General features: G+C 40.4%; 1 protein-coding gene across 1 annotated transcript; it reads left to right on the top strand.

Moving 5' to 3' along the window:
• Positions 1 to 13: 13 nt before the first annotated feature.
• Positions 14 to 12,767, top strand: LOC115989194 (exonuclease V, chloroplastic-like). The gene is made up of 8 exons (XM_031112862.1): positions 14 to 565; positions 8,842 to 8,946; positions 9,219 to 9,323; positions 9,598 to 9,719; positions 10,409 to 10,558; positions 10,659 to 10,812; positions 11,195 to 11,271; positions 12,051 to 12,767. The coding sequence occupies exons 1-8, from the start codon at positions 146 to 148 to the stop codon at positions 12,301 to 12,303; spliced, it is 1,386 nt and encodes a 461-aa protein (XP_030968722.1). The 5' UTR covers positions 14 to 145; the 3' UTR covers positions 12,304 to 12,767.
• Positions 12,768 to 22,901: the final 10,134 nt, after the last annotated feature.

Raw genomic sequence — 22,901 nt, 5'->3', positions numbered from 1 at the left:
CAGGAACCTTCAGACCAAAGGAAGCTATAAAATGTTAAAAAAGATTCCACACCTGTAACGACTACTTTTACAAGCATTGCCAACGTTCATTTCATTTCTCCTCCTCGACTCTCTCTCTCTCATAGCCTAACTAGCTCTCGCAAAAATGAACGAGTCACACTCCGAGTTACCCTTTAACACCACCACCAACTACAATTGCAACAGTTGTGGTGTTGACATTCCAACCGAGCTCGTGAGTGAAGAAGAAATGGAAGAAATGGCTTCCATTGAAGCTTCCTTGGCCTCTACTCGCTCTTCACTCTCTTCCTCTGCAGTCCCTGCAATTTGTTCAACCTCTCAGTCTCAGTCTCACTCTCAGTATGAGTCGTTCCAGAGAAACGCGAGGTCTATTCAGTTAATCACCCTCCGAGCCAAAAGGAGGTTCTCGTTTTGTACAGAACCCTCCGATATTGAAGATTTGGGAAGCCTTAGGAGTAACCAGAAGAAGAAGAGCGGAGTGGCTGGCTCGTTTTTCCACCGCTTTAGGAACAAGACTGGCTTGTTTGTCACAGATATCACTGCAACGGTATGGAGTTCTTTTTTTGGAGGGGTTTGGGAAACGGGTTTGATTTATTTTTATTAAATTTTCATGTTTAATTGTAGTTTGACCTTTGAAGATTACATTGTGACACATTGATTGATGTATATGTCTATATGACCTTGTTTGGGAATATTATTCAAAACCACGAATTTAATTAATATTAGCCTCATCTCATGTGCAATGAAGCTTTTTTTTAGTCAAAAAAAAAAAAAAAAACTTATGTTTTTATTTTATATATATAATTTTTATTTTGAGGATCTAATTTATAAGTGGATAAAGTAGTGAATAAAGTAATTTGAAAATTAATAAGGGGTGACTTTATAAGATTACTTGGAGAACGCTTAGTTAGTCTTATTCTTTTGCTTTCAAATGGTTGCTTTTTCTTTGTTAAAGAGTCAAATTCTTGTTTCCAAGACATCGAATTCTTTGGTTTCTTGCTGGAGAAGTTGAGCCCTTGAAATTATCACAAAGTTGCCTTAATAGGTTAAAGCCTTTTGTTTGTTGAAATGGTGATGGTTTTGGGTTGTAACTGTAGGGAATTTAACCCGAAATCCCAACTTGTGAGAAACAAAAAAATAGAGAAAACACACGCAAAAAAAAAAAAACAATCACACGCACAAGACAATATTTACATGGTTCGGCAATTTGCCTACATCCACGGAGTTGCAGGGATTTCACTATTATCAAAAAAAAATACAAAGTGTGGCTACAGATATTCTCACTCTCAAAAAACACGACAACACCACCTCTAAAAACCCTAATCACCAAAGTCGGTTTCTATATATACAAAACGGGCCAAAATTTTTTTCCTGGGGGCGTTCCCAAACCCCCAAGAGACTTGTCCATGAGCGCTCCGACTTGGGCCTATCAACCCAAGCTTATACTCCACGGATTAAGTTTCAGTAAATCTCCCATTAAAACCCACGCAATATTATTTGGGTTAGGTTGGATCATCGAACTGGATCAAACAAAACTAGGCTCCATAAAAGCCCAACAAATCTCCCACTTGGAGACTAGTTCAATCACCAACATCAACCGCAATCCTCCAAACACACAATCCCCTCATCCCTGCAACTCATCCTCCTGTCCTCAAGCTAGAAGACCAACTAAAGCTGCACACAGCTTCAGCTTCTCAATAGTGACACCCTTAGTCAACATGTCTGCCGGGTTCTTAGATCCACAAATCTTCTCAAGTATTACCAACTTATCTTCAACAAGGTAACAAATAAAGTGGTATTTTGTTTGTATATGCTTCGACTTTGAATGAAAAGCCGAATTTTTGGCAAGAAAAAATTGCACTCTGACTGTCATTGTGTAGAATGCCCATCTCCTGCTTCTTACCCAATTCATCTAAAAAACCATGTAGCCAAATCATCTCATTTCCAGCTTCAGTTGCTGCAACATACTCAGCTTTTGTAGTAGACAAAGTAACAATCTTTTGTAGATTTGAAACTCATGATATAGCTGTACCACCCAGAGTAAAAACAAACCAATAGTACTCTTTCTACTATCAATATCACCAGCAAAATCAACATCTACATAACCCTGCAGTTTCAAACTTGCACTTGTGAAGCAAAGACATGTATCTGACGAACCCTTCAGATATCTCAGAATCCACTTGACTGCCTCCCAATGCTGCTTTCCAGGCCTACTTATGAATCTGCTCACAACTTCCACTGCATGTGCAATGTCTGGCCTTGTACACGCCATAGCATACATCAAGCTGCCAATAGCTGAGGCATAGGGCACCTTGTTCATGTGGTCCCTTTCTTCTTCTGTCTTCGATGACTGTTCTTTGCTTAGTTTGAAATGACTACCCAAGGGTGTACTCACTGGTTTAGTTTCATTCATGTTGAACCTGCTGAGAACCTTCTTCACATACTCTGACTGTGAAAGCTTCAATGTACCATTAGCCTTGTCTCTAATGATTCTCATACCAAGGATTTGCTTTGCAGCTCCCAAATCCTTCATTGCAAACTGTTTGGACAATTGTTTCTTCAGATTATTAATCTTCTCAATGCTAGACCCTATAATAAGTATATCATCCACATACAACAGTAATATGATGTAAGAATTGTCAAAAGACTTAACATAGCAACAGTGATCAGCTTCACATCTCTTGAACCCAATTCTATGCATAAAACTGTCAAATTTCTTGTACCACTGTTTAAGAGCTTGTTTTAGACCATACAAGCTCTTTCTCAGTTTGCAGACTAGATTCTCTTGTCCCTGAACAATGAACCCTTTTGGCTGAATCATGTAAAGGTCTTCCTCCAAGTCACCATGAAGGAATGCTATCTTCACATCTAACTGCTCAAGATGTAAGTTTTCTGTAGCCACCATTCCCAGTACCAGTCTGATTGTTGACATCTTCACAACTGGAGAAAATATCTCTGTGTAGTCAATGCCCTCTTTCTGCTGGAACCCTTTAACAACTAATCTGGCCTTGTAATGTTTGCTACCATCATGCTCATTCTTTATTCTGTATACCCATTTGTTGTGCAAAACCTTTTTTCCTACTGGCAATTCAATCAGTTCTCATGTCTGATTCCTCAACAAGGAATCCATCTCATCCTTCATGGCTAACTCCCATTTGCTTGAATTCTTATTTTGCAAGGTTTCATCATAACACTCTGGCTCACTACCATCAGTCAACAGGAGATAATTTAAAACAGGTGAATAACGCTGTGAAGGTTTAATGTTCCTGGAAGATCTGCGAACTTCAGTTACAGGTGTACTCAGATCTACTTGTGAATTTACATTCTCCTTATCTTTTTCACCCATTTTCTGGACAATACTTTGTGAGAGTGCTTTTTTTCTTTAGCACACAAGCCCAAGGATCTTGGGCCAAATAGTTGTAGTTTGGTGGACTGGGCTTGATTCATCGCAGCTAAATGGGGACTGATTACGAACCAAGTTGTGTGCAAGTCACATAAATCTCCTTTAGGCAAAAATGCGATTCCTCCTAAGTAATAAAATACCATTATAAGTGTTTTAGTATCATAAAATGACCATTTACTCTTACAAAATAAGTAAATAGATATTCATAATGAGAAAAAGATTGAAATAGAATATTTAAGGCTTATCTTTTATCGTATAAACATTTTAAAGAATTCCTTCACTTGGTACCCTAGGCGTACTGTCGTGGGATCCTGGGGCGTATTAGGCCTGTAAGAATCCAGAATACTGATTCTCTGCACTATACAATCTTTCTCTATGCTTGTTATGCAATGGAGTTTTGTCATTTCCTTTTACCTCTATAGGTCCTACACAAGAACAACTATACAATGCACATATCTTCAAATAATTGTTAGTTTCTTAGATTATGATATATATATTAATACATATACATATATGTAAATAAATTTCATGCGAATGATTCAGCTACGAGGATCCTGACCCCAATTCTCACAGACTTAGTGCTTTTGTACAAAACTTGTGAGATTTGGAACTCAAGTCTGAGTGGCTTTGCTTGGGCAAAAGACTCAGCTTTTGGCTGAGTAAAAGGAAAAATTAACAAGCAAGAATATATGTATTGAGCAGTAAGAAGTAATAAGGAAGATAATATAATAAAGAAATATGCAAAGTAATTGTTAGAAATTCTCAAATCAATATGAGATATTTCATTATTTTTCTTAATTGTGGATTACAAATGTACTTACTAAGACGTGATACAAGGTTCAAATAAGTTCAAAAATTACAGACTTCGATGGCTATCCAAGCCTCTAAGACTTGCAAAGTTTGAATCCTTTTGAATCCAAGTATGTGCTATAGTGGCTGTTTCTGGGATACCGGAAGACGTTCCTCTGTTTTTCTTAAATTTTACAAAGTTCTAATGACTCTGTTATGATATTCTTCCTACTGAAAATCCCCCCCTCTCAACATGGGTTTTCTCTTCCTTTTATAGTGTGTTTTCTAGGGTTCCGAAGTACTAGTGATTTCTCTCTTTTGCCCCTCAGAGCTTGTGCTATGACAGTTGCACAAGGGCTGGTCTCTTCTCTTTTTTCTCATAGTTTTCATCTTTTAGTGCTGTTTCTCTAAAAGTCACTTGCTGACTTTCCATTCTGGAGCATCCTTGGGCAGCTGACCTTCAATCTCTCTTTTTTCAAGATTTCTTACTTTTCAGACTCAGCTTTTGGTTGTTTTTCCTTGCTGTCATTGTTCCCAAATAGTTGGAATCTTTTACTGCTGGGTTGAAAGTTCCCTTCCAGTCGCTTCTACTTATGGTTTTCTCATTCTTGGTTCCTTGTGGTACAGCTCATTTGTTCATGAATGTTTACTTTATACTTTCTGATTCTTTGCTGCACCACTGGGTACTTAAGAAGGACATATCTATTCTTCATTTCTTATATTTCGTGGTACCTCTCTTGAGCTGTCTCAATCCCACATTAGCTGTGCTGCATTACCCGAGGATCCCGGGCCTCTGGCAGTCTTTGGGTATCCCGGTCTAGTTCTTTCACTGGATTTTGTGGATTTTTTATTGGCCTTTTTTGCTGGAAATCTGAACATAAATAGGGCCTTAATGTTGATTCTTCTCGCTGCTTAAATTGGGCCTTCTTTACTTTTCATGGAATGAGCTTTCTTGTGAAATTTTGGCATTCAACATACTTTCAGTCAATTCATCTAAGTTGACAAACTCAGATTTCTTTTGATCTATCTCTGTAACGTCTGACACTACAATTGATCTGTCCTTGTACATAACCTGTTCATTAAATATCACATTTTTACTTCTGATGATTTTCCTGTTTTGTTGATCCCAAAACCTATAGCCAAATTTCTCATCACTATAGCCAATGAAAAAACATATTTTAGACTTCGCATCAAGTTTACTACAAGCATCAAAATCAATATGAATATAAGAAACACAACAAAAACTTTTAAATGTGAAAACTTTACCTCTTTACCGCTCCAAACCTCTTCAGGAAGTCTAAACTCCATGGGAACTGATGGTCCTCGGTTTATCAGGTAAGCTGCAGTGCTAATAGTATCAGCCCAGAAAGTTTTTGGTAGTCCAGCATGCAACCTCATACTCCTAGCATGCTCATTGAGAGTTCTGTTCATGCGCTCAGCCACACCATTCTGCTGTGGTATCCCAAGAATGGTCTTCTCCATCCTAATTCCCTGTGCAGCACAATACTTACTAAACCCTCCATCTATGTACACTCCTCAATTATCTGACTTCAAACATTTTACTTTCAAACCTGTTTCTGTCTCAACCATGGCCTTCCACTTCTTAAAAGTTTCAAATACATCAGATTTATTTTTCAAAAAATAAACCCATACCTTTCCGCTTGAGTCATCAATAAAAGTGATGTAATACCTTGAACCTCCAAGGGATGCAACCGGAGAAGGCCTCCACAAATCAGTGTGTACTAATTCCAATTTTTCAGCCTTCAGTGTCCTGCCAGTTTTCAAAAAGCTCACATTTTTCTGTTTTTCTAAGATGCAACTTTCACATATGTCAAAATCAATGGACTTCAATTCTGGTAGTTTTCCTTTTGACAGCAGCATCTTCATCCCTTTCTCACTCATGTGACCAAGTCTGCGGTGATATAGGCTTGTATCAGTACTTGCATCAGCAACTGCAATTGTGTCTCTTGGACATGAGGTCATATATAGAGTACCAATCTTCTTTCCACGAGCCAATACCCTAACTCCCTTTGTAACCTTCCAAGTACCACCAACAAATAGTATTGCATGTCCTTCATCATTAAGTTGTCCAACAGAAATTAGATTCCTCCTCAGGTCAAAAATATGTCGAACCTTCTCTAGTAACCAAACAGATCCATTGGGCAACAATATCCGAACGTCTCCCATACCTACAATGTCCAAGGCTGAACCATCAGCCAAATACACCTTATCAAAATCACCTGCAACATAATTTTGTATGATTTCTCGGTGTGGAATGGTGTGAAACGAAACTCCTGAATCCAAAATCCAATCATCAAGTGGATTGTCTACTCCAAGAAGAAATGCATCCTGTACCTCTTCTGTTACAGCATTAGCAGAATCATCTTCATTCTTCTTCTCAGGACTTTTGCATTGCCTCCTAAAGTGACCTATTTTCCCACAGTTCCAACATTGTACTTGTTGGCCTGATCTAGATTTGCTTCTGTTTCGATTAGAATTTTTGGATTTTGATCTACCCCGGTTTGTATTTCTGTCATTATCTCTACCTCTTGTCTCAAGGTTTAAGGCAGAACCAGATCTTGAGGTTTCGTCTGCATCTCTTCTGCGAATCTCTTCAGCCAGAATTAAATCTCGTACATCATTGTACTTGAACTTTTCATTTCCTGTAGAATTGCTTACTGCCATCCTCATTGCCTCCCAACTATTTGACAAAGAAGCCAAGACGATCAGAGCACAAATCTCATCATCAAAATCAATTTTTACAGACGACAATTGATTTGTGATAGTGTTAAATTCGTTCAGATGTTGTGCTACTGATGCATTCTCTACCATCTTCATATTGAACAATTTCTTCATCAGATGCACCTTGTTGTTTGCGGATGGCTTTTCATACATACCAGACAAAGCCTTCATCAGATCTACTGTGGTCTTCTCCTTTACAACATTGTGTGCAATAGACCTAGACAGAGTTAACCTAATAACTCCCAGAACCTGTTGTCAAGAAGCGCCCATTCCTCAGCCTTCATAGTCTCAAGTTTTTTCCCCAAAAGAGGCAGATGTAATTTCCTCCCATAGAGATAATCTTCAATCTGCATCCTTCAATACGCAAAGTCTATGCTATCAAAATTTTCTATTCTAGACGCCTTTCCTGCTTCCTCTGCCATTGCTCCCACTCAAACCTAACCCTAGGCTCTGATACCAGTTGTAGGGAATTTAACCCAAAATTCCAACCTGTGAGGAACAAAAAAAATAGAGAAAACACACGCCAAAGAAAAACAATCACACACACAAAACAGTATTTACGTGGTTCGGCAATTTGTCTACGTCCACAGAGTTGCAGAGATTTCACTATTATCAGGGAAAAATACAAAGTGCGGCTACAAATATTCTCACTCTCAAAAAACACGACAACACCACCTCTAAAAACCTTAATCGCCAAAGTTGGTTTCTATATATACAAAACGGGCCAAAAATTTTTATCAGCCCAAGCCTTCACTCAACAGACTAAGCCTCAGTAAATCTCCCATTAAAAACCACGCAATATAATTCGGGTCGGGTCAGGTCGTCGAACCAGATCAAACAAAACTAGGCTCCATAAAGCCCAACAGTAACTTGTAAGGCACAAGTTCCCTTTTCCTCCCTACAGTCCACTTTGGTGGGACTGACACTAGGTAATGGCCTTTATGCTGCAAGATAATTAAGGTTGGTCATAAATTGGTTCTCAGTATATACGATGGAAATCCATGCTTGATTATTCGTCAAAGTGCTCAAGGTCTTTTATACTTATCAGTCAAATTGATTTGCTCATGAAGTGCATTGAAAGTTGTTGTTGTGAAGCAGATGCTTCAGGATGTAGTTAAGCAATCGACTTCACCTCCATGAAGTTCAAATTGTATAGGTTCAAGTCTGCCAGCCCATCATCTTGATCTTGCTTGTGTATTGTATGGCCTTACCGTCTTGAATGGTTTACATCAAATTGACTCTTATGAATATGGCATTTCTTTTTCTCATTCCAAACTCCTTGATTAGATTCCTCTTGTCAGTCATCTACTGAGCATCCGGTAAGGTGGGAAAATGTACGCATATAGCTCATAAGTAAGAGAGTAAGCTGATATGAAAAAACAGGAGGGGACATCCTTCATGCTATTTGGTGGAAACACATATTCTTGTGGATCAGACATCCATTTCAGTCGCTGGTTTTGCAGGCATCTATTTATTTATTTGGCAGCCTTTCTATAGGCAACCCAAACTACTAAACTGTATTTTCAATTTCTATTAAATTCTCTTGTACTACCCAACCAGCTGAGTACTCTCACAATGCCTATCAGTGAATAATGTTTGAAATCACACCTAGGAGGATTGCAAATCTAAACAGTAAAAGGTTGTGCTGGCAATTAGGAACTACCCAGAATTTATCCCTCTCTCTTCATATATTTTTTTGGCCCTTTTAAGATGTTAAATCATATGTGCCAACTGAAAATTCAAGCTTAATATGTCGTGTTTTGTTGTAGAAAATTTTCTAATTTGTTCATTATTATTTGATTTAGTGAAGCGAAGTTATTAGTCCATGCAACTTTTCAAATTTGAAACACACTCATATCACTTTCATTCTCATTTCATGATCATGATAGGAATGGTGTGAAAAACAAATGGAGTTTCGTCTTCTCTTTGGCCAGAGAAAGAATACTGAAGCTATGAAAATAGGTCAAGCTCGCCATGCAAAACTTGAAGAAGAGGTATACAATTTGGCATATTTAACATTTTCTTTTTTAAGGTGCCCTTTTTTTGGTAAGTAAATAATTGGTGTTAAGTAAGTAATATTTACAAAGTGACGGAGAACATAGATAGCATACTTGGACATAGTAATTACATATTAGACATCAACTAAATAATTTTCTAATTTGTTCATTATTATTTGATTTAGTGAAGCGAAGTTATTAGTCCATGCAACTTTTCAAATTTGAAACATACTCATATCACTTTCATTCTCATTTCATGATCATGATAGGAATGGTGTGAAAAAAAAATGGAGTTTCGTCTTCTCTCTGGACAGAGAAAGAATACTGAAGCTATGAAAACAGGTCAAGCTCGCCATGCAAAACTTGAAGAAGAGGTATACAATTTGGAATATTTAACATTTTCTTTTTTAAGGTGCCCTTTTTTTGGTAAGTAAATAATTGGTGTTAAGTAGGTAATATTTGCAAAGTGACGGAGAACATAGATAGCATACTTGGACATAGTAATTACATATTAGACATCAACTAAATAATTTTTTTTCTACACATTTTGGTCAGCAAACTGAATGCTTTGTTTTCTGTTGGTCAGTTTGTTTGTCCTCCCAAACTCACATTGTACAATAATCTGATCCTGATTGGATTTCTGGGTAGGTTGTAAAAAAAGTGGATCTTCATGTCAAATCAGATGAGGATGCATGGGCTGTGAAGCTTACGAATTTTATAATTGGTGCAAATCAATTATTGCTTGACGGATTAACACGAGAGCTGCCACTGTAAGTTCAATCCTGTGTGGTTAAATCTAATTCAATTTCCTGCTCCACATGGTTTAAATATCTTCCAACCATCACATGGCATATAATTATTTTCCCCTGATTGTGGTTGTTAACAAAATTTTGTTGGCCACAAAAGGGCATTAGGTTAGATTTTTTATTGGGAGATCTATCCAGACTTTCAAATATCCTGTTTTTTCTTACAAGGCATATTGATATAGTAGAAAATATATAAATATAATGTTCAGGGGAATAATTTTACCCTGAGACCCTGATATGAACCAATGGTATGGCCTGAATGTGAATCTGAGATTGTAAAGAGATGCTTACCTTAAAATTGAGTTCAATGTGACATGTTTCTGTATCTTAATCTAAGAATCATTGTCTTAAAAATGTCATTGGAACAGTACTAATAATTTAAAATCATTGTTTTAATGTTTTGGATATTTAAAATCTGTGTGGAAAATGAACGGTGAAGAAGAAATTTATAAATCATCCCCTTGCCTTTGGCAAAGCAATGGGGTTAGTTTGGTAATATTATGGTGATGATGATGATTATATACATATAGTTTTTTTTCCTGTTTTTAACTGAGACAATGGTTTTCTAAAATTTGATAAGAGGGCAATAAAAAAAATGGAGAACTGATCTTTAATATTTCTTTTTACCTTTCTGATGGACTATACTTCACCAGAATAGGCTTTGCAGAAGGTGTCTGGATGGTGGGAATGGTTGATGAGGTTCGAATGCCAGTAACTGAAACTGATAGAAACCCGATCTTAGTTGACATCAAGACTCGTGTGCAAGATACACTTCCTGCAGAACCACAGAGAAGAAATGGAAGGTATACAAATTAAAATGCATATGTTTCAAAGTGATTGACATGAGCAGCTGTTAGCTACTGCATCAACACAAAATCATGATGTGCACATTTCTATCTACAGGCTTCAGTTAATGTGCTACAAGTATCTGTGGGACAATTTAGTAGCTGATAGCTTCTCCTCAAAACAGTTTTTTGATTTCTTTTCCTTGGATCCATCTTATATCTTATCCAAAGAAATTGGAGAGAACACAGCTAAGTCAGGGTTCCCTGTGGAGGTAAAGATCCTCTCTGTCTTGAATCATTAGTTATTTCAATCTAGAAATCAGAGATGCCATATTGCATGATGTTTTCTTTATCATTTTATGTATTTCTGGGACACCTTTTTAGGTGGAAATTATAAAGTCATATCATAGTATTCAAGGAGTGCTTACAACGATACTCTTACTCTTCTAGCAAAGTGATGGGCGTTTCTTTTTCATTCTGTTATTTGGTTCATGGTTAGTGATTCATTTAGTCACATACTTGCCAAGCAAATGGAATGAATCCATACATAATTGTAGAATGGTGAACAATGTAGGGTCAAGTTAAAGAGTTTTGGATAATTAACAACTCCAAAATCAAGCTTTTATAGTTTGTTATTTTACTTTGGCTGTGCAGACCCTTGATGATGTGGTGAGATGTTATAGAAATATATGTAGCAAGCTGTCCCCTGCTAAACACGAGCTGTTATTGAGGTAAATGCAAAATTAATGTTGGTGATTTCTTTATATGAGTATTGTTTATGTTGAGGTAGCGGAGTTTTGATACCAATTGTAGTTAATATAGTCAATAATAGTGGGTTTATATGAAATAGAATAAAAAAAGTAGAATGAACAGTCACATAGTGAACATAGAGATTTATGTTGTTCAGCCTTAGGCCAACATCCACAATGGCATTGAGGAGAAAGTTTCACTAAGAAAATAAGGAGATTACAATAGTGGCACAACATGCAAACTCTAAACACACCCAAAGAGCTCTTTTTTCACAAAAGCTCAAGATAAGAGAATTTAGCTTTTGACTATTTGCTGCTTGAGAAAAAATGAAAGACTGAATATGTATATAGTTGGAGAAGCCAACTAAGTTGGCACGGTGGTATTCTAGTACCACTCAAACTTTAACACTGGACTATTAAGTTCATATGTGGCATTAGGTGCAATTAATGCACCTCATTCCTCATTAAGATCAAGCCACGTCATTAACAGGTTGCCCATTTTTTATAGCTGAAATTATAGGAGCTGTCATTGAGATGCATGAACATGAAAGTGCCTTGGAATGTATTTTAGTTAGTCTTTGGAATACATAATAAAAGATGTTGGATGGGAACCATAGTGGTCCACACTAGCAAACTCACTAATCATACTAAGGAGTTGATTGTATAGAATAAATGAAAGTTTCTTCATGTCTGGGACCTATATTCAGCAACAGCTTATACCATTCTTTTAGCAAGATATTTATTTGGTTGGTTTGGGGCAGATATGAATACCAAAAAGATAATTCAGTGCTTGGTGAAGATCGGTTTGCATATGACTCGGATTGGCTCAAGAGTCAAATTATGAGCTGCCTTGAGTTTTGGCTGGGAGAGCGAGAAGCCAATTGCACTCCAAAGGAAGAGCGCTGGAAATGCAGGCCTAGGTATTGTCGATTTTCATGTGTCTGTCCTACTAACACTAACCCCGATAGTACACAGGGCCCTGTTACTGACAATCCAAATAGTACACCAAGCTAGAGAAGGCGCTGACCATCTCCTCCATTGCTTTGATTAGCATCCTCAATAATGTTGCAGTAAGCAGATCATGCAACCTTTCCGCAAAGTGGCTACAGTTTTATTCAAGCTTCTTTGTCGTATATGCTGACCAGAGCCATATGGGCTAGCTGTTGGGTCTGTTGTTAGGGATGTGCTATAATTATGTATTATATTTCTTATTTATGCATCAAATGTATCTGTTGTAGGTGATGATTCATTGTTGTAAAATTGATTAGCTGATTGTTAACTTTTCATTATCATATACATCCCTCTCTCGCTTTCGTGTGGGTGTGTGTGACTGTGTCCTCATAGGTGATGTGTGCAAGCATAAGCGTGCATATTGTGGTTGTCATTTGACTCATACAAAGTTGAAGCTTGGCCTGCATTCAGAAATAGCCCCTTGAATTTGCAATGTAATGTAATTATCGTTGATGCTTTCCTAGGGAGAGCTAATAAGCTGCAAAACGTATTTTCATTTTAGTCATTGTAGCTATTTGGGAATATGAACTCCGTAAACCAGAAGGAGAATTATTTGTTGGTATAGAGCAAACATGGGTGTGCGTTTGGGAACATTGTAGTTAACTTATTTGCATAATGTTTATTAAAAGATATAAGTTTTTGATAACTTTTATATTAAAAATATGTAACAAAAAGCTTGACTTTATCTTTTTTTTTTCTTTTTTCCAATGAAGTTAATTTTGTTAAAAAAAAAAAAAGAAGCAAAAAAGGAAAGCAAAAAACTAAAAGCTAAGAACTTTTAGCAACATTATTGAATTCTTTTAAAAAAGCAACTACTCCTCGTATGGTAAGAGGGACTATGGTACAAAATGTAGAGACTGTTTTTTTTTTTTTTTTTTTTTTGGATGGGAAAATGTAGGGCCTGTTTGCATAAAATGTTTTGTGCATCTGAAAATGTTAGACAATAGAAAAAGTTTTCTGTAGTCAATGAAAAATTATACAAAAATAGCTGAAAACATTTTGGGCTTTTACTGAGCTCTCTCTCTCTCAATTTGTTCCCCTTCTCTCATTGTCATAGAGCTTGGAGATTGCAGATTCAAATTCGTCATGCTTCAGGCGTGAACAAAGTTAAAACTAAGGCTGTCAATCTAATGACAAAAATTTCATACAATTCATTTTTAATGTGATGTTCACTCACTTTCAATATCATCTTGCAATGCATGTTTGGATGCGAGAGGAGAGACAATAATAATCTCATGGATTTAATATATGCATGATGTCTCTCATCGCATGTCAGACCGACCATTAACATCCAACACAAGCAAATTAACTAAATCAACAGAGGCTGAGGCATCAAAAATAACAAAATTTTCCCTAATAAAGCAACCCCTCCTAGCCAAACAATCAACGCATTTGTTCACCTCTCTGAAAACATGGACCACTCGGGCTTGTGTGAGCCTTGACAAGAGAGACCTGCAATCATATTGTGCACGCCAAAGACGAGGTTACTGGACTGAACCTTAAATGGGCTCACAACTTATTTGTATGGTGGGTTTGGGTATCCTACTTTGGGTCGTTCTAGATTTTGAGACTCAATGAGATCACTTTTCTCTCTTTCTCTGTGTTTCTTTCTCTAGACTATCTTTCTCTCCCCAAAATTCCATCCCCTTTCCATTCTTTAGCTCCTCCTATTTATAGCCAATTATTAGTGGGGGGATTATCATTACCTTTAAAACTAGTGCAATGAGAGGTCCAATGTCGTTAATTGTAAACGAGTGTTTAGGTGTGAGTGTGAAAGTTCAAAAACGTGTATAAACACCTTTGAACGTTTAGACCCCCAAATTACAACTTAACCAATTTAAGCAATATGTCAAACAACTAGTGTGCGGAAACTTAACATATGCTATAATATGAAATTGGTTAAAAACTATCTAAGCCAAAACAAAACTTAATCCACAGCAGATAATAAAAAGGCAAAGATAGAGAGGAAGGAAGATGCAAACACAAAGACAACACGCGATGTATTATCGAAGAGGAAACCGAAACTCTCGGCGTAAAACCTCTCCGCCGCCCTCCAAGCGGTAAACAATCCACTAGAAAATACAGTTGGGATACATGGACAGCAATAGACCTTCCAAGCCTAATCTACCCAGTGCACCTAAGCCCTCCAAGCTTCTTGCTCCAACGAGGTTGCGCCGAACCTTTTTCTTTTCTAGCTTCCCGGATTCCGCTACTAGACCGTAGCATCAACCAATGAAGATTGGTTCCTTCCTAACTGCTTCCTAGAAATCCAAACAGCTCTCTCACAGTAATGATAATGGTGAGAATCAAGTTTGGTGTAATGTCTCTCAAGGATTTGACAATGGAGAGGAAGAGAGTTGAGGAATTTGAAGAGACTCTAATGTATAGATTGTGGGTGAATCAATCTTGTTTTTCTTTAGGGTTTCTCTCTCAAAATTCTCTCAGGAAGCTCTCTCACAATCGTGGGTAAAAGGGGTATTTATACTGGAGTGGGAGAGGAATGTGAAACGTCAGGTTTAACAAAACAGGGGTGGCTTGCGGCTTAAGCTCGCGGCTTGACTAAGTCGCGAGATCTAGTCGCGAGATAACCGTATGGCCAGTTGTCCTGTTTTGTCCTGTAGTACTCCAGCTTGCATGACTGTTCACCTTCCAGCATGCTTGGCATGTGTGCTGCGTCTGGCGGCTTGCAGCCGCGAGTCACCCGCGAGTCCCAGCCGCTAGTCTCTGTTTTCTTGTACACTCTTGAGCAATCTTCACTCTATCTCACTCACTACCCTTACATCAAACCCACCTAAATACAGGGTTACTAAATGCTGAATTACAAGCAAATTTGGCACGGAATAAAGCCAATTAGATGGTTGAATAAATTCAACCTTACAGAGTGACTTTGGAAATGGTTCCCACTGCAGCAAATGTGCTCGGCGACGAAGTTTCCTAAGGCACTACCGGGCACATACAGGGCGGTGTGACCAAACCTCTGCATATTGCACAAGGACGACTTGCCAAGCAATATGAGAGCTGGAATCGGCTATCTGTTTCTCAGGCATTTGAACAACACCCAGCTTGGGCTCGTACCTTTTGTGGACTCGGGCCGAGATCCCGAGCAGAACAGAGGTTGGGCCCCTGGGTCATATTATTGATCCATGGCCCAAGGCCCAAATGGACTTGGATGTGAGGGGCCATACATTAGCCCCCCTTTGATTCATTCTCGGCTTTTGGAGACGAATCAAGGAGCCAGAGAGGCAGTAGTTGCCTAAGAAACTCAATGGGTGTGCTTTGGGCAGTTATAGAGATCCGTTAATGCGTTTCTCAAAAGGCGCATTGCGTCTGACCTTCTGGTTTTATCCGCCATTATTACCTGTCGATTCACAAACCGAGACGCGAATGTGTCAGTTGCCCTGGGTATCTCTAAGGTCTTTCTTTTTGCTTCATTATTGCTAATTAACACTTATTATTGCTCATTAACCGATGCCCATTTTCCCTGGCTCCTATAAATAGTCCATTCCAATTCATTTTCTCACTTTTTCATTCTTCGTCCTCTAAAATTTCTCTCGATCGAGCATTCACTTGCGTACTTGTCCATAAACCCAGAATCCTCTTCTCCCTTAGAGCCAAAAGTAAGTCTCCTTCCCCTTTCCTCTGCTTTAATTTCTTTTCTCCAAGCTCCTTCTGATTCTTAGTTTTTAGGATGGGTTTTCTTATCTTTTGAATGCCAGGGTGCCCTTAGCCACTTTTAGGCAAAACTATAACGTTCTTGATGACGTGGAAGTGATGTATTGCCATAAAAGCGAAATCGCTCTCCACAGAGGGGAAGGCACTGCCTTTTTCCTGTTGATGTCTATTCTAGAGGGTGGGGTTAGGTTTCTTATAGACCCCCTTTTACTTAATGCCCTTAGATACTATGGATTGTGTCCCGACCAACTTCCCCCCAATTTTTGCCGGGTCGTGAGTTATGTGAGTAGGTTAAACCAAACATTTGGTTTACAATTAGATCATCATGACATAAATCACATGTACAGCTTGTGTGGAAAGAAGAAATCCAATTACTATTTAAAGGTTAGGGACATGAGGGTACGGCTAATTTCATGCCTGCCAGACTCTAATAGAAATTCTACCGGGGAATACGTCCAGGTGCGCGGCAATTGGTTTGCTGGTGGTATCCCTCCCCCTTTATCACGGCGTGAAGTGGGTACGTTCTAATCTTTAATTTGTTTTATCCCTTCTGTTCATAGCTATTTTATTTACCCTAACTCTGACTCGCTATCTTTTGCTGCAAACGGTTCGGTGTTTACCCAAGATATTAGAACAGTTCATGTACGGAGATTTTTGTTTATCAGGACTGGTAGCTCCAGGCATCCCATCTCATTCTCGGTGTGGACCCTGTGTACTCCACTTGGCAACCCTTTGGCCAAGCTCTCCTTGTAGACAGCCCTCTCCTCTCTTATATAGATGTTCGGCACACGAACTTCTTGCCTCCAAATTTTATCGTAGGTGAAGCTCAGGATATCGACCGACGATATACATGCTCGGATGAGCTCACACCTATAAGGGACGAAACAGCCGAAGTAACATCTTGATATCTTCGAGAACGTGCTCACAAGGCCGTTCAACACGAAGTTGTACCTGTAGAACTAGAGGCTCCCGCTCAGGAAGCCAAACAAGAAGCTGTAGAATCCAGTGACTCCTCTAGGACGCATTCTGTCTGTGGTGAAGAGATGGTGACCCACAAGACTTTAACAGTTAGCTACTTTATCCCCGACGCAAGTCAAACCGTGCAGCAACAGCCACCCTAGAGACGTGGCCTAGCTCCTCCAGCTCATCCTCCACCTCCTCCTCCTTCTAGACGAACTTGTAAAAGACAACAATTCCCCGAACTGACCTCCACTAGCCCACGAGACGCTCAGACCCGAACTCCCCACCCAATCGTCGAGGGGTATTGTTATCCAGGAGCCCCCAACCCAGGTCGGGACAAACGTGGCTTCCTCCTCCTGACCAACGCATTTATGGTAGCCCACCTTTGAGTTGGATGGCATGCCTCTCCCTGCTAGTGCCAGCGTACGGGTGTGGGAGAAAGGAGAAAGGGGTCATGTCGCCCAAAGCTTAGTGCACGGCCTCCTTCTACCTGAGGACGTGAGCGCCTTTGCAGATGGGATTGACGAGTCCATGGGGAGGAGACTTCGATGGCACACTATCGCGGTAACCTCTCTTTCCTTGTATACTTGTATTTTACACACATTCTCATTATTGCAGTATATGCTGTTTCTTTAAACTGCCGTGCATGATTAATATCGTCTCAACAGGCCGCTCAGTTGGCTCATATCCTAAATGAGTGGGTGAAGGATCTTTCTGAGGAGGTTGACCGGGAAAAGGCTGGTAGGGAGGAGGCTGCCAAAACTGCTAAAGACAAAACAAAAGCTGTTAATGCTGCCGAGAAAAGAGTCGTTGCCGCAGAGAAAGCCCGGGCATCGGCTAAGAAAAGGTCGGCAAAACTGGTATCGAAACAAAATGAAACGAACTTGAAGCTGGCCAAAGCAGCAAGCCTGAACGTCACCCTATCCGAGGAAGTAGCTAATTTGCGAGCGGCCTTGGAAGTTTGTGAAAATAAATGGTACGATGAAAGATTTGCTAATGTAGAGAAGGGCGTGGAACTGGTTGTAATGCAAGCTCGACAGTTGTCTTTTTAGGAAGGTTAGATGGCCGCCCTACATGCCTTAGGAGTGCCTGAAGACTCCCCTCTAAGGGATCCTAGCCGGATTCCCTTTCCGGACTCTTCCCAACTGCGCAGAACCATGTAGGACCTATTGATGAGGAGGAGACGAACAGTCTAAGGGAGCTGGTGGAGCAGATTGATGCTCACGTAGAATTGATCGAGACAGAAGCCACCAACAACCCCCCCACTGACGGCCATTCCGATGAAAATGCTCATCCCCAACCTTCTACATCTGAGCATTAGTCTTCCAAGATGGAGGCCGAGACGCAGCTCGTGGATCTTACCGTTTGATCACCAAACCTGCTTTACATCATCTCCCTTTTGCTTTACTTTAATAACTTTCATTTTGAGTTGATTTGCTTACATCGCTAGGCTGTGGCAACTAAATAGTTTTTTAATTTTTGGGTTTAAACTTAATGTCACCAAGTTTTGGTGATGAAGTAATTGATTTTTTATGTTTGATTTTGACTAAGGCTTATTTGCTGACCAGTTGCCTTAATCGCATTTATGATTATCCAGCTATATTCTAACCTCTTTGTAATACTTCTGCTTTTCCGTGCATGTATGTGTTCCTAATGAACAAGACATTTTTCCGTCCTTAGAATATTTTTTGAATAAGGTTTCCACCTACTCCGTTATATGGCGACACCAAGAAGCAGGCTTCAGTCCTTAGAATATTTTTTGAATAAGGTTTCCACCTGCTCGATGATAGGGGTCGAACCCAGAAGCAGGCTTCAGTCTTTAGAATATTTTTTGAATAAGGTTTCCACCTGCTCAGTGATAGAGATCGAACCAAGAAGCAGGTTTCTGTCCTTAGAATATTTTTTTAATAAGATTTCCACCTGCTCGGTGATAGGGATCAAACCGAGAAGCAGGCTTCAGTCCTTAGAATATAACTGACTGCTTGAATCTTTTCACCTTCCTTCGTGTTTAATGACTGGACATGCTAAATAAATAGAGTTGATTGAGCCTGCATAAACAAGTTACATCGTTATCATATTAGTTAGTACAAGGTACATTTTTCCGTGCATGGATGATCATTGATAAAACTTCTTAAGATTATAAACATTTCATGGTCGGGGCAGCAGTATCTCGTCCATGTCTTCTAGATAATACGCTTTTACGCTTGCAATGGCTGTAATCCTATACGGTCCTTCCCAAGTCTAGGCCAGTTTCCTGGCATTCGTATCTCGCATGCTTCCTACGGCTTTCCTCAGTACTAGATCTCTGGCACTGAATTCCCTTACCCTTATATCTTGGTTGTAGCGTCGGGCAAGCTTTTGCTGATATTCAGCTAGTCGTATAATCGTTATATCCTGATATTCTTCAAGTAAATCAAAATGCTCTACCAGCAAACTGTCATTCTGGGACATGTTAAATTCTGAAACTCGCGCACTACACAAATTGACCTCGGCTAGTATCACGGCTTCTGCCCCATACGTGAGAGAGAATGGGGTCTCCCCCGTAGACCTCTGAGGAGTTTTCCGGTATGCCCACAAAACATTGGGTAGTTCCTTGGTCTAGTTACCCTTTGCACCTTCCAGCCTCCTCTTCAAGCCATTCACGATTACCTTGTTCACGGCCTCAGCCTGGCCATTGTTTTGGGGATATGCTGGAAAGGAATATCTGTTCTTGATGCCAAGGTTGCTACAAAATTCACGAAACGCTCGGCTATTGAATTGCAATCCATTATCTGATATAAGGGAGTCCGGCACCCCAAATCTGGTGATTATATTCTTCCATACGAATTTCTCCACATCTACGTCTCGGATATTAGCCAGAGCTTCCGCCTTCGCCCATTTGGTAAAGTAATTGATAGCCACCAAAACGAATCTTTTATTGCCCGTTGCCCGAGGACATGGGTCGAGGATATCCAGCCTCTATTGTGTGAAGGGCCAAGGGCTACTAATCGGGTTCAAATGGCCTGCCGGCTGGTGAAATAAGGGGGCATGCTTCTGACATTGCTCACACTTGCGCACATATTCTGCGGCGTCCTTCTGCATTTGGTGCCACCAAAATCCCTGAGTCATTGCTCGGTGCGCCAATGATCGTCCTCCCACATGGCTACCGCACACCCCTTCATGCAGCTTGACCAATAGTTTGCCCACTTTTTTTGGATGCAAGCATAAAAGGTACGGTCCCCCGAAGGACCTTTGATAGAGCTTCCAGTCTTTTGACAACCAATATCGGGCAGCTACCCTGCAGATCTTGTTGGCTTCCTTCTCAATGTTCGAGATTCGATCCTCGGCTAAGAAGTCAATGATGGGATTCATCCAGCATGGTCCAAATGTTGCAATTGCTGTGACTTTGACCCTTACAGCCCTCATACTCCTGCCACCTTAATGCTAGGTTCTGGGACAAGCTCCACTTTAATTAGTCGGGGAATTCCCTTGGCTATTGATGATGCTAGTGTGTCGAGGGAGTCGGCATGTCTGTTCTGCGCCCGGGCCACTTGGATCACCTTCACCGTATAGAAGTTACTCATGGCCAGCTTTCATCCGGGGATCTTGGGCCTCAAAACTTCCCTGCACCTGATTAACTATTAGTCGTGAATCCAAATAAATTTCCACGTCCCGGGCTCCCAATCTTGAGACTGCCCTCAATCCGGCAAGCAAAACTTCGTACTCTGCCTCATTGTTGGAGGTATTAAACCCCAACCTGAACGAATGCTCCAACAGTATACCTTCCAGAGTAATTATGATGATCCTAGCTCCGGCCCCTATGGCGCTAGAAGCACCGTCCACATGCACCTTCCACGGACGATACTCCAATTGACAAACCATTTCCCCTTGGTTCTTAGGAGAAAATTCTGCCACAAAATCAGCTAATACCTGCCCTTTTACTGAACTACCTTATGTCGAAGGCCCCAAGCCATGTTCCCCACTGGGCTATCTGCCTCGTGAAGTCAGATATTTTCAATAACAACTGTAGGGGTTATTCGGTCAACACATACACGGTATGAGCTTGAAAATACTGAGGCAACTTCCTGGTGGCATGTACTAAGGCCAACACCAATTTTTCTAAAGGAAAATATCTAGTCTCCGTGTCGACTGGGGTCTTGCTAATATAATACACGGGTTGTTGTATTCCCCGGTCCCTTAAAAGTACAGCACTTACAGTATGTTCGGATACCGAGAGGTACATAAACAGGTCCTTTCCGGGCTCTGGTGCTATCAGCATCGGTGCCTGCGTCAAGTATTCCTTGAGATCCTTGAAAGCTCTTTCACATTCATCATCCCACAGAAATCCTTTCCACTTCTTTAAAAGCTGATAAAATGGACGGCAGCGATCAGAAAATTTTGAGATGAATTAATTAAGAGCGGCTAACATCCCGATCAACACCTGTACTTCTTTCGGATTGCTCGGCGACCTGAGATGCTTCACAGCCTCGATTTGGTCGGGATTAACTTCTATCCTACGGCTGGTGATTAATTATCCCAAAAATTTGCCAGCTCCCACTCCAAAGGCACATTTTTCTGCGTTAAGGCGCAACCTATGTTTCTGTAATATCTCAAACACCCCCTGAAGATCCTCTACATGCCGCACTTCTTGCTTGCTCTTTACCACCATGTCGTCAATATACACTTCAGCCGTATGCCTAATTTTTTCTCGAAACATCCTCGTCATCATCCGTTGATATGTCGCCTTGGCATTCTTTAGCCTAAAGAGCATCACGGTGTAATGATAATTAGCGTCGGGAGATATGAATGCCATCTTCTTCTGGTCCTCGACGGCCAGAGCGATCTGATGGTATCCCTGAAAGGCGTCCAGGAAACTCATCCTCGGGTGCTCGTAAGTGGCATCCACCAACCGATCAATTTTTGGCATAGGAAACGGGTCCTTCAAGCATGCTTTATTTAAATTCGTGAAATCTACACAGACCCTCCATTTGCCGTTCTTCTTCTTGATAACCACGGTATTTGCCAGCCACTCTGGAAAAAAGATCTCCTTTATCGCTCCGACCTCCTTCAACTTCTTAAACTCCTGCCTTATTACCTCAACATGATCTTTGGCTGATCTCCTCGACTTTTGCTTCTTCGGGGGATATGAGAGGCTACATTAAGCTTGTGAACGATGAACCCGGGATCAACCCCGAGAACTTCATAGGGGCTCCAAGCGAAGACATCTATGTTTTGAGTCAGAAACAACAGCACCTGCACCCTATCCTCATCTTTCATACTTGCTCCAACCTGAAAATACTTATTAGTATCTGGTAATATTTTTACCTTTATTAACTCCTCGGCACAGCCAGCCCCCATTCCTTCTCGGGGCTCCTGTGATTGTTATAAAGGGACCTTTTGGGATGGATCTTCTCACCCAACCTGCTCATGTTCGGACTATCCTTTCTCCTTGTCTCTTACTAGTTGTTCAGTTGTCTCTCCTTGATTCCCCCGCTTCCAATTAACTACGGCAATAGACATTGTCTTGCCACTTGCTAGTCTCCCCTTATCACGGCAATGCCCTGCTCGGTTGGGAACTTAATCTTTACATGCAGGGTAGATGGGACAGCCCCCCATTGAATGGATCCATAGTCTTCCTAGAATCGCCGTATACGGGGAAAATGAAGTTACTATTGTAAATGTTACTACTACCTCCTTCCCCCCTATAATTACGGGAAGTGAAATTTGCCCTTTCGAAATTACTACCATACCATCAAACCCAACCAAGGGCGAAGTGTGCTTCACAAGGTCCTCCTTCTTCAGTCTGAGCCCCCTGAATAAATCCGGATACATTACGTCAGCCTCGCTTCCTTGGTCTACCACTACCCTTTTCACTAAGAAGCCACTTATTCAGGCCGTGACCACTAATGCGTCATCATGTGGTTGGATTGCTCCCTCCAAATTGTCATCGTTGAATGCAATAGGCTCTCATGCAAACCTCATTTTCTTCT

The sequence above is a fragment of the Quercus lobata genome, chromosome 1 (assembly GCF_001633185.2).
Source record: "Quercus lobata isolate SW786 chromosome 1, ValleyOak3.0 Primary Assembly, whole genome shotgun sequence".
Lineage (NCBI taxonomy): Eukaryota > Viridiplantae > Streptophyta > Magnoliopsida > Fagales > Fagaceae > Quercus > Quercus lobata.
The sequence above is the reverse complement of the archived record's forward strand: the minus strand, read 5'-3'. Positions and strand labels throughout refer to the sequence as shown.